At 32.6% G+C, this 22,714-nt stretch overlaps 1 protein-coding gene across 2 annotated transcripts; it reads right to left on the bottom strand.

The window, feature by feature from the left end:
- Positions 1-11,424: 11,424 nt before the first annotated feature.
- On the bottom strand, positions 11,425-21,676 carry LOC110369792 (uncharacterized). 2 transcript variants are annotated; one of them, XM_064038523.1, is made up of 9 exons: positions 21,528-21,676; positions 18,990-19,200; positions 16,847-17,057; positions 15,491-15,853; positions 14,731-14,916; positions 14,278-14,399; positions 12,952-13,113; positions 12,322-12,492; positions 11,425-11,948 (listed from the first exon to the last, which is right to left on the bottom strand). In XM_064038523.1, exons 2-9 carry the CDS (start codon positions 19,191-19,193, stop codon positions 11,658-11,660), a joined length of 1,710 nt encoding a protein of 569 aa, XP_063894593.1. In that variant the 5' UTR covers positions 19,194-19,200; positions 21,528-21,676; the 3' UTR covers positions 11,425-11,657. The 2 variants fall into 2 exon arrangements, with proteins under 2 accessions (XP_063894593.1, XP_063894592.1); XM_064038522.1 differs by having other exon boundaries at positions 21,419-21,674.
- Positions 21,677-22,714: the final 1,038 nt, after the last annotated feature.

Genomic DNA, 22,714 nt, shown 5'->3' with positions numbered 1-22,714 from the left:
TTAATAGTCTCCATTGAATAAGATGTTTTACACTATATCACCTGTTGTAGCTATGGTATGATAATATTTTAAAAGCTACTACTAAACATATGATGTTAATGAATCAATTGATCAGCAGTACCTAGATAATACCTAGTGCATTGGACCAGCCAAAGTTGTTTAAGATAATAAATAAATCTGTATATTACCAAATGCAATCTCTGAATAACCGACACAACACTCAATATATCCCCTTTCCTTATTCAGTACCTCCATAATCCCTTTACGAGAAAGTCCAACCAAAATTAATCCCTAATGACATAATTTCTGACAAAATATTATAACGTAATTGAAGATAAGGGCAACTACAAAAGAGAATGCTTAGTTGGCATCCATAAAAAGGCGGGTCTGATTAATGGATTTTCGTCTGTGCCCGTCCTTCTGCGTTAATCAAGTAAATAGTCGACAAGAGCCTAAATGAATTTCAAGCCAAGCGTTTTGGGGCATAACTGGAATAGTGTCCGACAATATTTATTAATTATTATCGTCGTTATTAATTCTTTATACAGCAGTGACTGTCTTTTTTATTTACATGACTTGTGAAAATACATACCTTATTGTTTATGCTCATGTGTGCATTGAGGAATGTTTATAAAATGTTATTTTTCTCAAATAATATTTAAGCTCACTTTTTCATAAAATACGTATTTCGGCATCTATTATAAAGTTGTAAACTCATGTAGCACCACTAAATCAATAAAAAGTAGTTAACCCACCGAATCACGTAATAATCTACTTTCAAAAACCTCATTTATATTTTTGACAACCATTTCAAAAAATGAATCAATAAAAGACTTTTATAAGACAATTTATTAACCAATGTCTGTTTTCTTGCTCGCACAATGCGAATACATAAATCAGATAGAATTGAACACAGCTTAAAACAAGACACGTAAAATGGCGGACAATTAAGTATAATTTATCGGTGTTACCAACTTTTGTTCAGTACATTTATATTTGTAGTTGATGTAAGCCGAATATTTTACGGCCTTAATTACAAAGTTCTGAGGTGATTGATTTGTTAGTGGGCTGGACTTACTGCGGTTTGTTTATGGATGGGTCACTGCAGTTGTCAAAACTTTTATTAGTTTTGTGACAGTTTTATGGTTGATTGAAATGTGTAGAATTAATAATGTGGTATACAAGATAGACACTTAAACATACTATAGGTATTATTTTGGATATTAGTGGTAAAGATTTTATTTAAATCCTCTAGTATTAAAAATTACTACAATTCACAAATCATTTTAAAGAAACAACCCAAAAATGAAGTCTGCTTTCTTACAAAATTAGCGCAATTTGGAATTCTGCCCATTAAGTAAGATGCAGCATACAACCTACCTATCGGTGAATAAATAGTATTTCTTCGCGACACATTAGCATAGCTGAATAAACCACTCAAGTCAATAAAGGTTGGGACACACCACACAACACAGCGCGCCGCTGTCACAAAAAATTTTTGAGCATTATTTAATAAGAGCGAAAGAAAATTGTGTTTCAGGTCATAGTGATTTTCATATTCTGGCTGACTAAAACTTAAAATTTTGCGTTAAAGCCACTTTATATTTTTGAACCACGTATCTTGAAATCTTGACTTTTACTTTTTCACTTTTAATCCGTCGACCTCAGTGGGCTTGCCTCCGAGTGCTTTTTCTTCAGAACGACTGCTATACTCATCAAAATATATTTCGGAAGCCTTGGTGTATTCTATGTTATGTATGTTTAGAATTAGAACTGTTTTTATTTTATTATTGCCTGTATGTAGATATTAGCCTAGATTAACTTAGTTTATCCCATTGTTATTATTTAGACAATTTGGTTTACCTCAACATCTGAGACTTTTTAATTACCTACTAATTCATATGATCTATTTTTTTTTTCAATAAATTTTTACTTTTTTTATTATTTTTATTATTCTCCTCTCACTGTGCACCTGTATTAAGTGTGCACCCACCCTAACTGTGGTTGCAGACATATGAATATGCAGTCCAGAGATGCTAAGTTCTACCGAATGAGGCGTATACTGAATTACCTAACTAAGTACCAGAAGATTGTTGGAACTTAACTACTAGGTAAGTAGGGTGTGTAGTTATGTAAAGTGGTTTGGTGAATCGATTGGGGAAATATCTGTTATTTATGAGAACTTGATAATGATGTTAGTAACTTACCTACTTCTATTTATACGCCTCCTTTTTTACTATTTCTGAATTTTAGAATAGCTAATTCTAATTTGTAAATATGTTCCTAATTAAAAATTAATTAATTTTAATTCTTTAAAACCTATAGATACTCTTCTTCAGAATCTTTAAAGCCAGAAAGATTTTGCAACAAACAATGTTTTTGTTGTTTTTATGACTGATTTATTTATTTAAAACAAATCTAATGAACAGTATTGTGAAATTACTCTATTGATAATTCGATTTTGAAAAAAACGTATTGTTCGTATAAATGACCGCATGGACTATCGATCACGTACATATCTACGTGACAGGTATTGTTTGAATACGTAGGTAAATAAAAACATAAGCTAGACCCACACTGTACCAAAACCAGGAGTATGAACGTTACAGAGATTACGAGAAGCCGAAAATCGATCTCAGTGGCGTGCACTTGGAGAGGCCTATGTCCAGCAGTGGACTGCGATAGGCTGATGATGAGAGATCAAACATACAAACTATAGTATTACATTCGATGTACAAAGTTTTTATCCTGGCATAGGCTAAAAATGTTGGGGCAGCTTAAAAGCTGGAGTTATGCTTTTGAAATAAAATTGAAAACTAAAAAATGGGAGGAACAGTTTCGCATTCGTACCTATATATTATACTTTTTATGTATCTTTTCAATACAGGATAGTTGTATATTATGCATGTATATAGAACAACAGTATTTAGGAAAATCGATTATTTTCAGTCAGTTGAAAAAATATGAAAGCTTTTAGTAAACATAGTCGTATTTCAAGCCCCCTTATTTTATTTTTGATTAAACTGTATACGATTAAAAAGATCTCGGTAACATATTATACTCCATGTCCCAATGAAGCACAGTCGACCAATTCTTTGCTCTATACCGCTTACGTTCGCTGTTTTCCTAAGCTGACTTCTGAAACGTGCAGTGTATTACAAGTAACTAATATATGCTGCGATTTATTTCTTACTTTGTTATTATTTTTCAATGTGAGTCGTGATATTTTATATGTTTTATTACTGACCAATGCACTTCTTTTATAATGAGAGAACAAGTGTTAGGTAAATGTTTTTTTTTTGTATAAGGATTCGTATCGGTTTTTGACTAAAGAATAAATAACGACCTTATCTTTCAAATGAGCACAAATAACTTCTTCTTTTTGTTATGGCTCCTCTTCATTCCTGAAGGTTCGTAGCCAGCCGCATCAGTTGTTCGATGAAAGCGATGCCCGTCCACTCCTAGATGTTCCTCAACCACTACGTACGAGTATGGCGTACGAGTTTATCATGCAGTAAAAATTGCTAGGAACATTAACATAAAAAAGAATGTGTTTTTATTGTTTAGAAATCTTCACTAGGTTCATTTATCAAAACATACTCCGTTATGAAGTAGACTACGAAGTGTTAGTAAAACTTTATTAACTAGTGTACATTTTTTGTTGTCTGTACAGCCCTGCTGCAGATTGTAAACAGCTGATACAGCTGAGCTAAAAGATCTGGCTCGTGACTTCTTTTGTTTAGTTTTCACACAACATCGATAGATGGCAGTAGGTTCACATAGAACGTTAAATATGGAGCGCCAAATGACTAGCAGGAATACCATACCGGAAAATCACATAAGAAAGGCGAAAAGATGCAGGTTTTAAGGGGACTTCGTTCAGTTTTGTAAAACGAAATATCTTCCACAAACGTGTCAGTAGTGAAAGTTTGTCATGCCCACCGTACGTATTTGACCTAGAAGAAATCGCCTGACCTACCTGCTTCATGGCATTTCCGCTTATTTTTCCTTCCTCCGTGAAGTTCCCACACTATAATCATTCACATGTTATTTTAAGTCGTAGTATGTGTAGTCGTAATGTGTGAGTAGTAGTGGTATTTATAACTCATCACATCTTTGTTCATTATTCAAGATTTTCTTTATTTTTCATGCTTTATTTTAATTTTAACTGTTATCTGATTGGGAGACCATTACTCTCTGTGGTCACTTCAGATTTTATGTCACACATGTGACTAAAGCACACAGTTCCATGTAGAAGTGATGTCAAAAAATCTATTTGTATCCTCTGAATACAAGCAAACGTTAAGCATGACCCTTGCCTTAATTGGTGTACAAGGTTTCACAGTATCCATAATATTAATTAGATTCGCTGGGAAGTTTGTTCTACCACTTCTTCTTCCCAGCAAAAACACATGAAGGAAGTGGTGAAGGGTGGGCGTTTTGGGGGCTGTCTTTTGGATGTAAATTTGACCTTCAAAAAGCTATGCTTATTTTCAGCCTACTCTAATAAATGACTTTTGATTTTAATCTATATTTAACTGTGGTATTTCTGTATTTTTTCTTACACATCGACTTCTTCTCGCACCAGTACCACTCGCAAGGCTCACAGCTTAAACTGACATCTAAACTCCTAGATTTCTGTACTGAGTTATTTATTAGACTCGACTACAAAGAAGCTTGTATCAACGCTGCAAAAACTTTAATCTCAAACTACTGGAACTTAGCAAAGAATGAAACAACATGATTATGTAGTTTTTTTTTTATAATGAATATTCATGGAAACAAAAATTTCGTTAGGAGAATATAAATATTATTCTTCTATCAAATATTCTACTTAATGTCTGAGGTTTCAAACATTTAACGAAACTTGATTCAAGTATGAATTCTAAAGAGTTAAAACAATTTCAAAAATAATATTTATAAAAATTACATAATCTTAAAAACAAAATCCTCACGAATAAAACTCTTTAAAAAATTACCCCACATAATAATAATCATTTACTTTGACAAATGGTACAATTCAAATAGTTTTCGTCGACCGTAACATAATTTCGATAGTCATAATTCAGTTCTATTCGTCTTGACAGTCAAATAATCGTGGTTGCTTCTCTGACAAACGGCCGTCAATTTGTTGCGTCCCCAAAATTGTTTCAAATTAATGCAAGATCTAATAGAGGATTTGGAATATAGATACTGTCTGATCAAACCTTTGAACTTTGGACATCGAAGGACTGAATTGGTTTCAACTAAGCTTTATTGAGAGTGTCGGGATTAATTTGAAGAACCGTGTGCTCATCGGCTGAGAATAGATTAATGGCTTCGGATCAAACTATTTATGATGCGTCAATTTAAATTTATAGTTGAAAAGTAATGGATGGAAATCTATTTTTCAGTTGTAAGAAATATGTAAAGGTGAAGTCTCTCTCTCGCAGTCTTTGCATTAAGATGTAAAATTCTACCCTAACGAAAATACAGAGTAGGTAAAGTTCGATAAACACGTGAGTACAATATTACAAGGGGCAAGTTCACTTTTATTAACATACGTTTTATTTCATCTACGAAGACATATTTCAGGCTCTATAAATGCTCTTTTGGTCTTTCTGAGTAATCTGTCAAAACTTACTTAAGTTACCACTAATGTAAGTGTTTTATCACTAAAATGGGAGCAAAAATAAAATTGTTAGATAAAAAACATTTTACCATTTCCATTAAAAAAGGAGAAAATATAAAAGTGACTTCATTAATAACTCGTAAATCTTGTTCCAGTGTTCGCGCCATTAAAAATCTGTCGAAGCAACGTAATGGCGTCGGGATGCAGCCAGCAATTACTGTCACTCACTCCAATGCACCCATTCTCAGCGAAATTCGATATATCTATTCCATCGAATTAGCTTTTTAAGAAAGACTTTTTCAACATTGTTAGAGAACCTCCTTTGAGGAATTTCTTTTTTATACGTGATTGGTTTTCAAGTAGGTAAGCATCAATACGTATTCGATTTTTAATTTGCAATCGAATGTTGACATCGTTATTTTTTTGTTTGTGTTTGCAAGTTCTGTGTAGGTTTGTAGGTGAAAGTCTATACATAAATGATAAGTGTTTATTGGTCAAAAATGTAAAAGTATTTTTTATATTTTATTTCGTACATTTTATCATAGTGAACAGTATCATAAACCCATAGAAGCCATCTCCAGCCTATCTTCGTACCTAAAAAATATTTACGTACATAATCATGGATGGTAGTATTGGGAATGTTTCCCATAACCATTATCTCTCCTCTGACTAGTTACAATAATTGCATATTTACCAACTTTATTGGCCACAGTTGGACTCCGATAACGTGCATAAAGTTGAATGGGTTATACCATTTACATAAACGATTGGAAAAACAGTATGATTGAGCTCGTTCCGTGTATTGGTAGTATGTTTTCCTTCATCGCGTTCCTTGGGGAACTGTTGTGCGTTTTAGGGAAGTTGGTAGCAATTGCGTCTTTGGCAGTCTTTGAGTCATCTTTTTTATACATGTATTTATGCTAATGTGAAGAATCATTCTTCGTTTTAGTCAAATGGTTGAATACTTCATAATTATGTATGTAGAAGGCAGTAATGGAACGGAGTAAATTATTTTCTTTGTTGCTATTGTCTTTTAATTTAATTAACTCTTTTAAACAGTTTTCACAGCATTACCAGATGGGCAACCAAAATAAAGGACTTCACCAAAGCGGAACAATATTTTACTGCTGATGAAATTCGCGCCAAACTTCGCGGCTTGCAAAAACTGGATCAGCTGTTCAAAAAGTAAAACCTTATTGGAAAAATGCTACAATAAATCAATCTAAAAAGTATACTCATTTGTTTCTCGGCGTATTGAATTTTCGCGAGCCAAACTGTATTGTTGTAACCGGGTGTATTGTTAGGCAAAAGTTTGATAGTCTTATTTTTTTTTGTTTTTTGAACCTCGTTAAAACTATCCGTGGGGCCGATGAATGAAGTTTTTCGATACAGATTTTACCGTTCGATAGATTGACGCAAATGGAATAGAAGCCTGGTTATGGAATGTTGTGCGTAAAAACAATGGGGCTGTTTGCTGTTCATGGAAGCTATTGTCGCGGATTTGGGATTGAATGTATTCAGTTTTTTATAGTATTTGTTTTGAAAGTTCATAAATCATTTCATATAGACAGTGTTTTCATTTCGACGGATTTTAAAGTGAAATATATGTTGTTTTATATTGAGTGCTGTTTTAAGCCTTCCAAAACCTACCTAAAACATTGTGCTTTTTATAAAGTGTGAATCTTTTGTTTCTAAAAATCATAAGCATCATGTCAATCCTTCGTACAATTTTCGCAAATCGCAACTTCCACAAACATCCTAATGAAAGATCTAAAAGGCAACATTTCTAAAATAGGCAAAAGAAATTATCGCACCAACAAACCGCCTATTTAACTTTTCAATATGGCGGCGTTTCCTAAAACGGACGTCCTGACTTTTCCAATTCACTATTGCAACTAATTAAAACTTTAGTTTAATCCGAGATTCCCATTATACTTTCAGAAATGGCGACGGGTTAACCTAGAACTGCTAGGAGGGTGATCTCATTGGCTGCTTTTACACCGTAACGTAATGTTGTAGGGAACGAACAAAGTTTAAAGGCTCGTTGGGACTGGCGCATGAGCTTTTTAGAGGACGGTTGACCAATGTAATAAAGGAGGCTAAGATGGTGGATGTGTGTTTTAGAATTTGTGGTATTTGTTTAAAATGAAAAGGTTACTCTCTGAAGATACATGAAGTATCTGAAATTGTTTGAATGGTTGTCACGATACGATTTCATTGTTCATATTCACGGCTTTTTTTAACCTTTTATGGCTATTGAATGATGGGTTATTAAAAATGCATTGAAGATTGTCATCATTGCTTTGGTGGCTAATATCTTCTATAAAATTTTACAACCTACCTCAGGGGCTTGGGAAATCACGTATCGTTTTCCTCCTTATGCCAAGCTAAATTGTTGTGCATTACAATTTATCTCTCTTCTTTCCTTAAAGCTAAGGGGGACCGACTGCATAAAAATTCTACTGATCCGGCTATATGGTTATTCCTATCATTATACTAAATGGGGATACTTAATTAGAGTTCCATACCCAAAGCGTTCAACAGGACCTTATCACTGTCCGTCTGTCTATTTATTTGTTCGTCCGTATGTCACCACTCGAATATCTTTTGTCGGTAGTAGATATAGTCTGTGAAAGGACGCTCTATTTATGGCCAAACTTAATTGACAAGTTCTGACTGAGTTTGAAGGAGATTCCGAGTAATGTATCGTTTTGTCGTTAATGTAAAAGTTTCGAGTGTTTTTGGATGACTGTATTCATACTTAGACAGGATAAGGTGTAGAAACAGTACTTTTGCTATAGAAATGATATTGATGAATTACTTCAGTCTACATTTTCTAGTAATCAGAATTGCTTGTTGTTGTAAAATTCATCCCACCAAAAACATTAAATGTAAAAAAAGCCAATCCTCTACGCAATTCCTCCACCGTAAAAAGTTTTGAGATCGCATAGAAGCCAAGTCCTTTTCAACTTTATTTGTAATAATAAATCAATATTTTGTGACTATATCAATAGTTTTGTTCACTTTACAATAATATTGACTTGGCCATGAGCACAATAAACTACAAATATAATACAGCATATCTTGGAGAGATGAAAGTCAATCATGAAGTTTAATATCACAGAATTAAATACTTTTAGTTTTTTCAATTGTTACTAAATGACCGACACTCAGTATCATCCAAAATCATGACCTGCACATTTACTATGGCGCATGTTTGGTCCATGGTGATCTCAAATTCCAATCAGTCCAATCGTAAAATCATGTCCATATAGAATGTATCAATTCAATGGTATTTACACATTATTTCAGGGAGCGACTATTAACTTGTGCTCATGGCCAAGACAATATTATTGTAATGTGAACAAAACTATTGATATAGTCACAAAATATTGATTTATTATTACAAATAAAGTTGAAAAGGACTTGGCTTCTATGCGATCTCAAAACTTTTTACGGTGGAGGAATTGCGTAGAGGATTGGCTTTTTTTACATTTAATGTTTTTGGTGGGATCTAATTTATTTTTTGTAGGTCTCCTTCTTCTCTAAGTATATAACAAATTAAATTAACTTACATGCAACTAACTAAATATATAACAAACTAAATATGTAGACCTAAAGTAGCACGTAAACAACATTTTTTTTAAATAAATTAAACAATTTCGAAATTGTCGAATTTTTTAATCGAATATCTTTTAGAATAAAAGAGATTTATTTCAGAGGTAGATGGCGCTATCACATGAAATTATTTGTTTTTTTTTTAACTAAAACCCGTAGCGCGATTTAGACCAGGACAACGCCATCTATCGAGCGAGCATGCAGTATTTATCGCACTGCATTAATATGAAAGATTTTATCATTATTCATTTTATTTTAACCTAGCTTTTTTATTCATATGTATGTATATTTAATACATAATAACAATATACCACACTACGTAACAATAAAACAAATGGTAACATTTTGTACATAAATAAATAACAAAGTTATCAATGCAGTCAAAATTCATACACAATGTTCTTGAAAAACCGCAAATATAAATTTGTTTCCTATTTTTTTATAAAGTTTTAAGGTTTTTATAATTTTCCCTTTATATGTAGCCAATAACCTATCTTGGTGCCAAATTTGAAGGTTCTAAGTTTGCTTGAAGTACCTTAGACTTTTGATGATCGGTCAGTGAGTGAGTCAGTGACAAAATGGTGTAACTTTGATCGCTCATAACTCGTAAACTATTTATTCAAATTTCTTGTAATTTTGGGACTGAGCTTGTTCTAATACTTACTCTTGGTCATCGAAAACCTAAACTCCTAGCTTTGTTCACATGGAAGATACAGGGGGCTGAAATAGCCGCGAAACGCTTCGAGAAAAGATGGTACGGCCGTGCCCGCTTTGCTCGAGTCTTGGCTGGGGCACTGCCGTGCCCTCAGATCATCATCATATTTGATTGAATAACATAACCTCATAACTTAAACATTATTAAGTGTAGTAGTGCGCAAGTGTTTGAGTTATTCGCGAATTTACTTTGTAGAATTCTGACCTCCAGCTATAAATTTTGTTAGCTACATATAAATTGAATAAAAACAAAACTTCGGTGTGCAAGACTCGCTAAAACCTACATAGCAGAACGAAAACAGCAGGATTTAAATGGTTTTCTCTTTGTCGAGCCAATTTAGTAATGTGCTTATTTTCACCAGTTGACATCTGATAGTGGATTCGGCTATTCGAAGTACCTAGACTTTGTAGTTATGGGTTCCAAAAGTGGCTTTAATGAGTTTAGCCTTTAGCGATCGAGCGTCTTGTGTTAAATGAAAAAGACCTTTACAGCAGTATTGATAAGGTTGAATGTTGACTGTCAGATTCTGTGAAAATTTCTCGGAAACATTTTCGCAGTAACTAAGATGGTTTTCTGAGAGCAAGAAAAGGAGTGACAGAGCTCTTTGTTAGGTGTGAAACTAATATTGTTCCTGAAGTTTGTCTGACGATAAGGTTCCAGTTTTAAATCAATCACATATTCAATTGTTTTTATAAATATAATTTTAGAAATCGAATACATTTTGTGGAGCAAAAAGTTTTATAGCCATTATAGAACTAAAACTACAGAAAAAAGTAAATAACATTTTAAAAAAAGAAAGAAAAAAACACGTTCGCCGTCCCGTTCGAAATTCAAAAGTGGTGCGCCAGTAGCAAAAGTTCAGTTGTTATGAACGTACGTGACCCTCCATACTTCGCGGTTGATGTCCATAATAAGCGGGTAAACGATGTAGTAGGTACCGGTAAATTTTTCACTAACATGTACAAATTGTATGCTTAGTATTTTTTTTAGGAAGTTATGTGTGAATAAGGGCCGGGAATATTTTGTGTATCTTTTTAAACAAAAAACAAAATATGTCAGATGATTCCAAAATATTTTTTTCAGCAGAGATGACGAGTAAGATCTTTAAAGAATTCTATGTCCAGAAAAAGTAAAATTAAATTTAAAAGACAAAGAAACCGACTGTTAAATTCGTGTGAGAATATTTTACCATAGTTCTCAAAGAGCCGTTCAGTTTTTCCTTAATGAAACAAAAAAGGTTTTAGTTAAAAGAATTCGCAGTATTCCACAGAGCTCAAAGCTTTTCTCTCAATCGCCACCATTGTTTTAAAATGTTTGTTTACTTTTACCCTTCTATGTAAATTGACGTAATGCTTTAAAGTAATGTGGTACGTAAAATGCTTTTATTCTAATTCTAAAAAAGTTAGAAATGGGTGCTTAGATCTTTTTGTTTTTGTTGTGTCGCTAACGGGGTTTTGACGACGGAAAAAAATATGCTAGATGAAATATAAAAATAATATTTTTATTTCTTGTTAAAATTCCTTTATAATGTCTATAATATTTTGGTATTCTTTACACTGTATGATATGTTAGGATTTTCTTAAAGAATATCTTAGCTTCGACGACAAATCTGCTTGTCAGATTTGGCTCTCACTTGATCAGTTGTTTTCTATTAAATGCAATATTATTTTTGTTCAATATATCTCCTCATATCTCTCATACAGGCTTATAAACTTAACAATACTTTTCCTTCAACACTCTTCTCAAAATCTTCCCAGAAGGATTCTTTGGTAGTTCATCCAAAAACGTAACATCTTTAACCCGTTTGTACTCTGCTACTCTTTCTTTAACAAATGCAGTTATACTGTCAGCATCAGGCTTGCTTCCTTCTTTCAAAACTACGAATGCTCTAGGAACCTCTCCCGTTTTTGCATCTGGAGCGCCAACTACAGCTACGTCTAGAATATCTGGATGTTCTTTCAGCACGTTTTCTAATTCTGCTGGAGGTACTTGATAGCCTTTTACCTGTAAATGAAGTTATATTATTGTTTTTAATACGTCAAAGTCAAAGGTTTTTATTTAATATCGACCTGTTATATTTGCTTAAGTAACGTCAACAGCTAGACGCACGATTCCAAAGAGTGGGTCTTATGGAGAAGAACCGGCAAGAAACATCATCATTTTATGTTATAATTTTATTTTTGTCGTATTTACATTAAAAGTGAAGGTTACATTATAAATCATCAAAGGCTAAATCATCATTTGAAAGCAAAAATCTTATCAGTGTTAAATTACATAATATTTTTTATACTTTTTATCTCTATAGGTATGACAATTTCAAAATTACTAAAATAATATCAGTCTCGTATCTGGACTTTTTAATATTATATAATCTTACCTTAATCAGTTCTTTGAGTCGGTCGGCGATAGTTATTTCTCCAGTTTCATCAATGCTTGCAAGATCACCAGATCTGAACCAACCGTCATCAGCAATAACGGCTTTTGTGGCTTCTATATTGTTTCTGTAACCTTTCATCACTTGGGGACCACGAATTAAGAGTTCACCTTTCTGTAAAGGAAAAATATTCAAGAGTTGACTTTTATATATTTATACTAATTATACTTTTCACAGAACTGCTACGCAATGTACCAATTCTGACTTCTGGATTTAGGCGTTCTCTACAAGTCAACCTTTAGGTAGAGGGGAAATAGTCTTCTCTCGTGGTTTAGCCACCAAGCAAGTAAAAAAAGGTAGAGAAAAATAAATAAAAATGATATAAAAAATCTTTAAATATCCTTTACAAGACACGGGTTTTTCTTATTCAAAGAGTAAGATAAGATAGTCTTCTACGAGAAAAAGTTTTCTAAGATGCTCGAGAAGTAGAATCAGATAAAAATTACCTTATACATAAGGTTGGTATTGGTACACTAAGTAACATTTTTAAAGCTCGTTTTTTATATTTTCATGATTAATTCAAAGTCATCATAAATAAAATTAATATAATATGAAAATTGAAAATAGACATACCTCATTAGGTCCTAATGGCTTATATTCAGAATCCACAATTCTTAACTCAGTAGTAGGTAAAGCAAATCCAGCTTTGGAATAATGGTCAGAACCCGGTAACGTTAATGTCGCTAGCGGCGATATCTCCGTCAAGCCATAAAGTTGTAGAAAATCTATTTTATGCTGAAAAAAGAAAACATAATTTGGTTTTGAAAAATTTGGTTTCTGGGAATTTATTGCCACACGTCTTCTTTCCAGTAATAACACAAAGGGAATGGTGAAGTTTTTTTGATGTTCAGCCTAATTTGATGAAATTATTTTGAATTTCATAAAGAGTCATTAAGTTTGTATGTAAAGGCTTCGAAACTACTGAATCGATTTGAACAGTTATTTCACTGTAAAGAAGCTACATTATTCTCAAGCAGCATAGGATATATTTTATCCCGGTAAGAGCAGTTTTTCCCACGGGATGCGGGTAAAACGGCGGGAAAACGGCTAGTTATTAATAAAAAGGTCAACGATTGAAGATTATATTTTTTGTTGTGGGCGTAGTGACTTCAGGGAGATAAAAAGGCTATTTAAGTCTTTCTTTTGAATGCTCCAGTATTAATTGGCCGAATAATTAGCGAAGAGAGTTTTTAAGGTAAATATAGCTAATTTTAGACAATACACTTAATAGTCCAGTGACTATGTTTCTCAGAATAATTAGGAGTAGGTAATTTTAATCATGTTCAGGCCTCTTCTGTCGGACTTTTTTCCAAATACAGACTCTTTAACAAAAAATTTTGATTCTATGAAAATATAATAAAAGTAAATAGGCCATTCACTAGAAAATAAAACTCTATCTAGAAAAAATACTTTGAAGGATATTAATGTTACTAAGTTTCAACTAATTTTATTATGCAAAGCAAGTTTGGATTATTTTTTGTTTTCTTCATTTATCTTCTGAAGAATTGCTCCGTGAGGATTTCTACAGTTTATTTTTATGAAATATTTGTTAAGGCCGTTTGTGTTAATGGATTCTGAAGTACAAAAGTCATTTTATTTTACGAATCCGTTGAAGTTCTTGTAAATACACTGCAATTAAAGTTAAAAAAAAGCTTTCATAATTTTGACAAATTAATATAGATAGTAGGTATAATGTTTCATTGTTTCATAAAAAACAATAATTTGTGATTATATTATGCAAACCTGACTATGACCAGTTGAAATCACAATTGCGAAACGTCATAAGCCTTTAAAAAGCGTAATACATCAGATAAGATTATATTATAACAATTGTATGACTGTGTTAAAATAATAGGAAAGATCTGTTTATCCTTAACCTACGACTATATGTGTTTTTACCTTAGCTTTATTCAGAACTTTCATGACGTCATTTCTGGGTAACGGTGCAGCCCCACATACAATAGTTTTTAGTGATGATAGATGCTCTTCTGTTACTCCAGCATATGAACCCAGGAATAATACTGAAAAAATTTAAGTTTATTTTTATACCTTTTTTTGAAGGAGTGCCAGACTTACTGACTTTAACCCACCATGTTCTTCCAGAGCCGCGGTAACTCTTTCGAACAATCCCGCAACCCTTATTTTTATACCTCATTCAGGATTTCAGGAACGTTTTATACAAAAATCGGTCGTCAGTCAACAATAAGATATTACTTTATGTTTAGGTAAGGACTACAGTGGTATTTACGATAGTATTAATAAGTGGATCAAATAAGTGGTTTTACAACAGGTATTGGCAATTTAGTTAATGCTTTTATTATACTGATAGCTGGGTTTCTTAGTAACACTTGCCTAAAGGTGGAGCTGCATAAAGTAAGTTTATCCTGTGTTGTTTCATCGACTCAACGAAAGAGTTTGGTTGGAACTTTGGTAGGGTCACTATCTTAAATCCCAATGACAGTTTGTGTATCATAATCACAGCTAAACCGTAAAGGTGGTAGAATGGTAACACTCCAAAAGTAGAATCTTGACTGGTTTCTGAAATTGTTAGAAGTTGAAATTAATAACGAAAAACTTTCAATAATATTTGACGAAAATCTTCCTATAAGAGGATTTCGTGGAACTAGGGAAATAGTTAAGTTAGCCACTCATCAATATGGACGATGATAAGAATAAGAATCTTTATTTGTATGAAACACGGGGTACATAGATGTAACATTTGTTATAAGTTCTGCATGTTTCGCCGTAGCATCGGCATACAAATATAAATAAAAAACGTATTTATCAGCTAGATGATATAGTACTTATAATTATAAAACAAATGAATGGGAATTTGAATCAAATTAATGACATTATATCACAAACACTCATAGATAACATGAGCGAGATCTGTTTCAGGGATCCAATTTCAGTACAAATTCATCACATTCTGTTACACCTAAACAAAAAATTTGATAGAATATAAAAGGCTAAGTATATGATTCAATAAATCTCTAACCATAACTATAATTATTATCGAATTTCGTGTCCTAACATGTTACACCAAATGACAAAAACAATGCTGCATTAATTTAACAAAACACTATCTTATCAAACAAGCCGTTCTACTCACTGGTTGTGATATCATAATGTCGAATACTATCAACGTCCTGCTGTTTGCAATTCACAACGATATTTCTATGTGTTAACTCAACTCCTTTTGGTAGACCCGTGGTTCCACTAGAGTACGGTAAAAATGACACATCATCAGGTGTTCTGGAAACTTCCTTCAGTACACTATGATCAACGTTATCAGCTAAAGCGAATTCTTGGAATGATATCGTGTTCGCTGGCAGTGGGTTGCTACCGTCTTTTAAGCAAATAATTGGTATGTCTTTCTTAGCCAATGATAACGCTTCTTTGAGGATAGGAACCAGTTCTGGGATTCCGATTAGCACTTTAGGATCTGATTGTATTAGCTGGCGTTGTACTTCATCTGAAAAAAGAAAACATTTTTGGTTTTACTTTGCAGGTCTTCATATGCAGGAGTAATGGTAGATATAATAACAGATGTAAAGGAGATAATGGTCATAAATATATATTTTCGTTTGTCCCCCAAAGGATTCGGAGCTACTGAGCGATTAGAAAAAATCTTTCACTGTTGGAAAGCTACAGTCTTTCCGAGTAACGTGGGTTATATTTTATTTTATCCCGGTAGTTCCCATGGACTGCGGGTGAAACCGCTTGAAACCAGACAGTATTCTATATGTTGTTCCAAAGACGGGAACTTACTATCATTTTTACTGAATGGGAATAGAAGTGGTATCTCGTATGTTGCAAAGTTTATTTTTGTCTTTTCCTTTATAGATATGGATACCTAAACCATGCGGCAGAAGATAGACATAATATCATGATAATATTATCTTCAAAGTTGTATCTACGAATAACAGTACCTAATTACGATAATATATTTTTATCACACTATTGGGGTTTTATTAAATAATACGTACTGATATTATCAATACAAGTGTTATATGATTGCTTTTTTATGTGGTAGTGACAGATTATTTAATAGCCTATAAGTTATATAAAATCATTAACCGTACCTACGTGAAAGCAATATAATTTATTGGATATTTAAAAGAATGAAAACGGAAGACACATTGCGCCGACTCCAAATAACTTGTCGACAGGTCAAGAAGTCTGTTGTATCTTGTTTAGTATCATAGAATGCAATGATGCACTCCGATGATTTATTTAATCCACACTGATTATTGCGATCAAATAAAAATATGTATTATGGAGACAGGATTGTTTCAATCATTGTGTCATAGAATTATTTTTCATAGATAAGACGTACAAAAACAATCTACCTAAAAATACGTCCAACCAAGTTACAAAAAAATACCACTTTTAATATTTCTTCATCGCAATTTTCACCTCAATATCCCACGACCCGATATTTCACCATCATTTTCTTATAACTTACATGCAGTGTACATAGGGTTGACAGTTGTGACCTCTGCTCCAGCTTCCAAAGCCCCTAACGCTGCTATAGGATACTCCGGAGAGTTGGACATCATGATACATACGACATCTCCGTCCTTTATCTTCAACTGCGTGCGTAACTTTGAGCCGAAATTTCGAGAATATTTGTACAGCTGGTGGTAGGTGTATGATCTACCTGTTAGGCCACATTCCTGGAATTATTGGAAATTGATAATTATTATATTAGTGTCAGAAATCAATATTTATTACAATTATATGAAAAAATTTACGCAACAAGTCCAGTCTTAATCTGATTTTATGACCATCAACGTAACCAATCGCCAAGCTCGCTAAATTCTTAAACCTGATTGATATATCTTAAGTCCAAGTACATGAACATTATAAACGTCTATTTTATTTATAAATAATAGTTTAAAAAAACTAAAAAACACGCTTTTTATAGAAAAACGAACTAAAAAATAGGAAATAAATTTTAATGAATTTAAATTAAGAAAACAGTGTTAAAAATTTCAATGAATATAAATTAATAAAAGTGTGAATACAAAAAAAATATTTAAAAAAAAGCGTGGGGTGCATGGTGTCAATAGTAATAAATATTTTATTGACAGATATGAGTACAGTGATTTTCATTTCGATAATATCTTAAAAAGCACCCCACGCTTTTTTTAAATATTTTTTTTTGTATTCACACTATTATTAATTGATATTCATTGAAATTTTTAACACTGTTTTCTTGATTTAAATTCATTAAAATTTATTTCCTATTTTTTAGTTCGTTTTTTAGTTCGTTTTTCTATAAAAAGCGTGTTTTTTAGTTTTTTTAAACTATTATTTATTTTCTACTTTTTAGTTTGTTTTCAAACTATTATTTGTTTTGTAGAATTAAAATTCTCTTTAGTATACAAAAATTTGTCAATATTAGAGAAAACGGCTAAAGATAATTATTGGAACTAAAAATTAACATCGAGTCCTGCCTTATCGACTGTAGAGAAAAATTCTAGAAAATTTTAATTAATTTTCTTACCTTATCGACTACAGATGAAAATTATATAAATTAACAAAGATCATGTTTTGCAAATTGAAAAGCCTAGAAGTCGGTGTCTAATGGATGTTCCTAAGTTAATTTTGCCACCGATTTCTAGGCCGATGCACCTAAAATTAGTTTTTTTTTTTGCTTTTTAGTGTTTTGGGAACTCGGTTAAATTTTTTTGTAAAAAGGTTATTTATTTAAAGCTTTTCAGTGATACGAATAGTTGTCACTATCCATACAAGTGGGAAGTTCTCATCAATACAAAGAATATAAGTCCAAACGAGGTATTTTACATATTCAGTTGTCGAGTTCCCTTGACTTTCTCTGGTCTCCATCATCAGGTCAGCTCCAAACCTTCACTGTTGCATAGGTCTTGTCAATACAAATAATTTAAGCCCAAACACGAGGTAGTTTACATATTCAGTTGTCGAGTTCCCTCGATCCTCTCTGGTCTCCATCATCAGGTCAGCTCCAAATATTCACAGTTGAATAGTGCTTTTAGGCGTACACCTAAGTGTCAAGTTTTTACCCTATGTATGCCTACAAGTTTTGAAGGTTGCCCTCGATTTCCCAGGGTTTCCATCATCAGATCCTGACCTGATGAATATGGGACCAACTGGCAGCTATTCCAAGTCGAACAAAAAAAGAATCACGTAAATCGGTCTATAAACCTCGGAGTAATCGATGTGTATGTGTAACCTCCTCCTTTTTGGGAAGTCGGTTAAAATGGAATAATTTTGTCAAATTAGTGTATTGTCATCGGTCCTCAATAAATCTACAAAGTTTGAACGAAATCTGGCCGTTTAAAGTGGGTCAAAATCGCGCCCAAAGAAGTCGGTTACAAACAAACATACAAACATACAAACATACAAACCTACAAACCTACAAACATACAAACATACAGGTGAAGCTAATAAAAAGCGTGTAAAAACAAAATTGTACGTGAAAATTCGTGATAAACAATTGTTTTAAGAAAACTGACGTTTATCGTGTCGGTGAACTTCTTCCTTAGAAGATTATCTTTGAAGTAAGTATTGCCTATGATTCATAACATTATTATGTAGCTTTGGTAAATAATGAAAAGAATACATACCATCGCAATTTTATCAGCCCATACTTCCATGTTCTCAAAAATATGTTCGGGAACAGTCCTGTTTGGTATCTCAATACCTTTGTGTGGTGATTTTACTATGTTATCAGGTGTCCAAAGACTAGCATGTTTCTTGATACTCAAGGAGATATTTCTGGTTGTTAATAACCTTTGAGCGGTTTTTGATAAAAGGTTTCTGGCCGCCATGGTGTTTCTGAAACAATTAATTCGCATCGTTATCAAAGTTATTTTTGTTTAGCATAATTGCATATCGGTGCAGTTCATAACGTTTAAAGATTTGGTTATATTCACACAAAATATTAGGTAATCTACAGAAGTTCTAAATCTTCATATTGTATGTAAAAAATAACATGTTCAAACAAGAATAAGTTTTGAATGCTCTGTTGATAACTTTATCAATTTTAGTGCCGGCAATAAAATCGTGTAGACATAAGTATTACCTAATAAATTTTTTTATGTACTTTATTATTTTAAAATTATACCTTATAAACGTTATAATCCTAAAATTCTCCTGCACTTGCATAAAGCCACAGACAACTGACCAATGAAACACTATAGCCTTTAGTCGACTAGATTCACACCAAAACCGTTACTATACATACACACATACAATCCTTTATATGGAGCATATTAGTATCTATTACACTAGCTGTGTGCCCCGGTTTCACCCACGTTCTAAGAGAACTTCCTTATTTACCCGGATAAAATATAGCCTATGTTACTCGAAGATAGTGTAGCGTGCAACGGTGAAAGAATTTTTCAAATAGTTCAGTAGCTTTGGAGTCTTAGTGTACAAACAAACAATCAAAAAAACTGTTTGCCCCTTTATCATATTAGTATATTCAGAGTCATTATTTGCTCTAAGCAGAAATATTGTAGTTGGTTGGGTAAGTACGAGTTTCGAAAAAGTAGGTATTAGCAGTGTTATCTAATGGGCTATTATTAGTGTCATTTATGACTAACAATCTTAGAGCAATTTTCATTCTGTTATCTCATCTTCGTATTAACCTAACACTTGGAACGTACGATATATATTGTTGGTTGAATGATAACTAATAGTACCTACTTATATTTTGATTTCTTCGTGATCGTACGAATACCTAAATCGAGAGAAGTGTAGTGGATCTTTAGTGGTTGGTAATATAGAAGTCAGATAAAAATAAAATAAAAGTGTGTTAACTAGGTGTTATAGTTAAATATTTAATACTAAAGTTTGTATAATAGTCTTATATATTTCTCATTATAATAATAAATAATTCTTTATTGACCCTCGACTTACACTTCAAGAGGCTCTCGTTAGACTGACGGATCAAGCGCTTGATGCAGAAAGCATTGCTACTCGACACGGCACGCAGGTTTCCCTCTATGGTACCCTGACCTTCGATAGCTTGGACCATATTCCCGATGCTGGGACATTTTGTTTATATTTTTATTTCAAAATATTTAAAAATGTAAATATATGTTAAACCAATGGTCATCGACTTAAGAAGTTGTATCACGTTCAAGTGATAATCTATTGTATGCAATAGTTAAACAATTACGTAATTAGTCTAGAACAATATACCTAATTATGCTTGCCGGTTTTGCCCGATAATATTCTTATCTTAATATCAATAATACTATGGATTGCTTTTCGTATCTACATAGGTATATGATGTATGTATGTAGTCTGAAGATACGTAAGTTGTTAAGATATGTTTATATTAATTTATGAATATTGCACAATTTTATTTTATTTTAGGTATCTACACAATAATAATAAATATACACAATACTATATCTTTTACAAAATTATTTCTTTTTTATGCCTTTTCCCCATTTTATTTGTGTTTGGGACAATATGTCCTATGCTTCCATTCCTATCTATCAACGTTATACTAAACCAACATTGATTCCCATCTAAATGTCATCTTTCCTTCTACTTTAGTAGTCGACCTGTATTATTAATTTAATCTTAATAATTCCTAATAATATTTGCAGATTTATTGAATCCGAGGATCTTCTATCTATCTATCCACAATAGATCTACAATACATTAATATGTATTGTAGATCTATTATAGAAACAAATCCATAGTAACAATATCAAAGTCTTAGGCGAGTAGGTAAAACGTTTTGATTTAAATTAAATGTAACTACGTATATACTTTTTAATTTTATTCATTAAATACCCACACGCACACTACATAATGTAATCACTAGTTCTACGTAATAAGTGCAAGCCCTTCGGTTATAAATAGACACTCATTCAACATTATAAATAAAAGAAAAAATATGCTTGGCATTTGAACTATAACTATTTCTATATAACTGGTTGGTTAACCTTTACCTAGTCTTTATAGCAAGGGTTAAATAATTAAGATAGAGTTAAAAAAAAAAACATCAATAAAAAACTATTAACTATAACCTCACCTCTCAAGTTGTTTACAAACAATTCACACTCAAACGAACATTTAACTATAACACAAATTAAAAAAAAAACACACAGCTGACTTTCTATACAAACTCACACACAACTGACCTTTGTCTTCAGATAAGAATAAAATATCGATTAAAACGTAATCAATTAAATAAATACGATTATTCGATTCGTTTCCGATATGTACATTGCGAGTGAGACATACGGTGTGACTGGATAACATTCTCGTATCATCACACGTTTAGACCCGGTTCACGGTCAAATACGACAAAAAAGATACCGGTCCTTGTATGCCTCTGTATCTCGGTGAATGCGTTACAAATATTTACAGGTAGATTTAAGAATTTACTGGGATGTGTGGGCTAGTTAAATATTAAAGTTTCGAAATACATTAGTGTACATGTGGATGTAGAGAGGGTAAAACCTACAAAATAATCTCCTTATGTGTAAAAATGAATTCTGAATGTGACTAAAACTCGAGAACGGCTGGACTGATTTTGTTTCTTTTGAATTTAACTTTCCCGGGAAGGCCTAAACGATACCTACGAAGTTCGCAGGTTCATCTAGGGTGTTTATATTTTTATGTGAGAAATTGCATACAAAGAGCAATTTTCCCAAATTAATTAACACAGACAAGTTAAGTAGTAAATTTTTTGATAGATCATAAAATATTAAAGCCGGTTTTTATTATAGCGTTTCCGTATATTTTTTTATTATTATTAAGTCAAGAGAAGTCTTTATAAAATGAACTAAGGTAACCTACTTGTCCATAAGACAAGTCTTCGCCCCATGGTGTATATTATTTGCACTGAAAACAGTAAGTAAGTACTCAGTAACCGTACGATTCTCTTAATCCTTATTTAAAGAAGAAATCGCTTAAACCAGAGACCGAACTACTTTATCTTATTCCAAGAACAACAATATTTAATACGTTTCCGATAAATTTTAACTTAAATCACATACTTCATATTAGTTAGGATGTTATTACACTTACTAAAAACTTTGTCCTAATACACATACATACATTTGGTTACTTGGTTTGCACTTCATAAAAAAAATACCAAGATTTAGATCACTATTGAGAACATTTAAAGAAAAGGTCTGTTTTTGTCTCTGTAGAAGCAGAGTGCCAGAGTTTAGCAACTGAAACCTATGTACGTATGTTACTCCGTATCTACTTTTTGCGTTCCAGGTAAGTCTATCGAAAAATGTCGCAGCTCAAGTCGAAAAGTCAGGTCAAGTCAAAAAACTCTGCTATCAAAAACCGTAGCGTAGAGGATATATTTTTT

The sequence above is a fragment of the Helicoverpa armigera genome, chromosome 16, assembly GCF_030705265.1.
Source record: "Helicoverpa armigera isolate CAAS_96S chromosome 16, ASM3070526v1, whole genome shotgun sequence".
Taxonomy (NCBI): Eukaryota; Metazoa; Arthropoda; class Insecta; order Lepidoptera; family Noctuidae; genus Helicoverpa; species Helicoverpa armigera.
Note: the sequence above shows the minus strand (reverse complement) of the source record. Positions and strands in the feature narration are given on the sequence as shown.

Bases quoted from the DNA above. Each gene is read 5' to 3' on its own strand.
- LOC110369792 (XM_064038523.1), bottom strand. From the start codon at position 19,193: ATGGCGGCCAGAAACCTTTTATCAAAAACCGCTCAAAGGTTATTAACA. The intron at 13,114-14,277 runs GTAAAAACACAT...TTCTTTTTTCAG, and splicing joins AAGTTCTGAATAAAGCTAAG to CATAAAATAGATTTTCTACA. The intron at 12,493-12,951 runs GTATGTCTATTT...TTTCCTTTACAG, and splicing joins AGCCATTAGGACCTAATGAG to AAAGGTGAACTCTTAATTCG.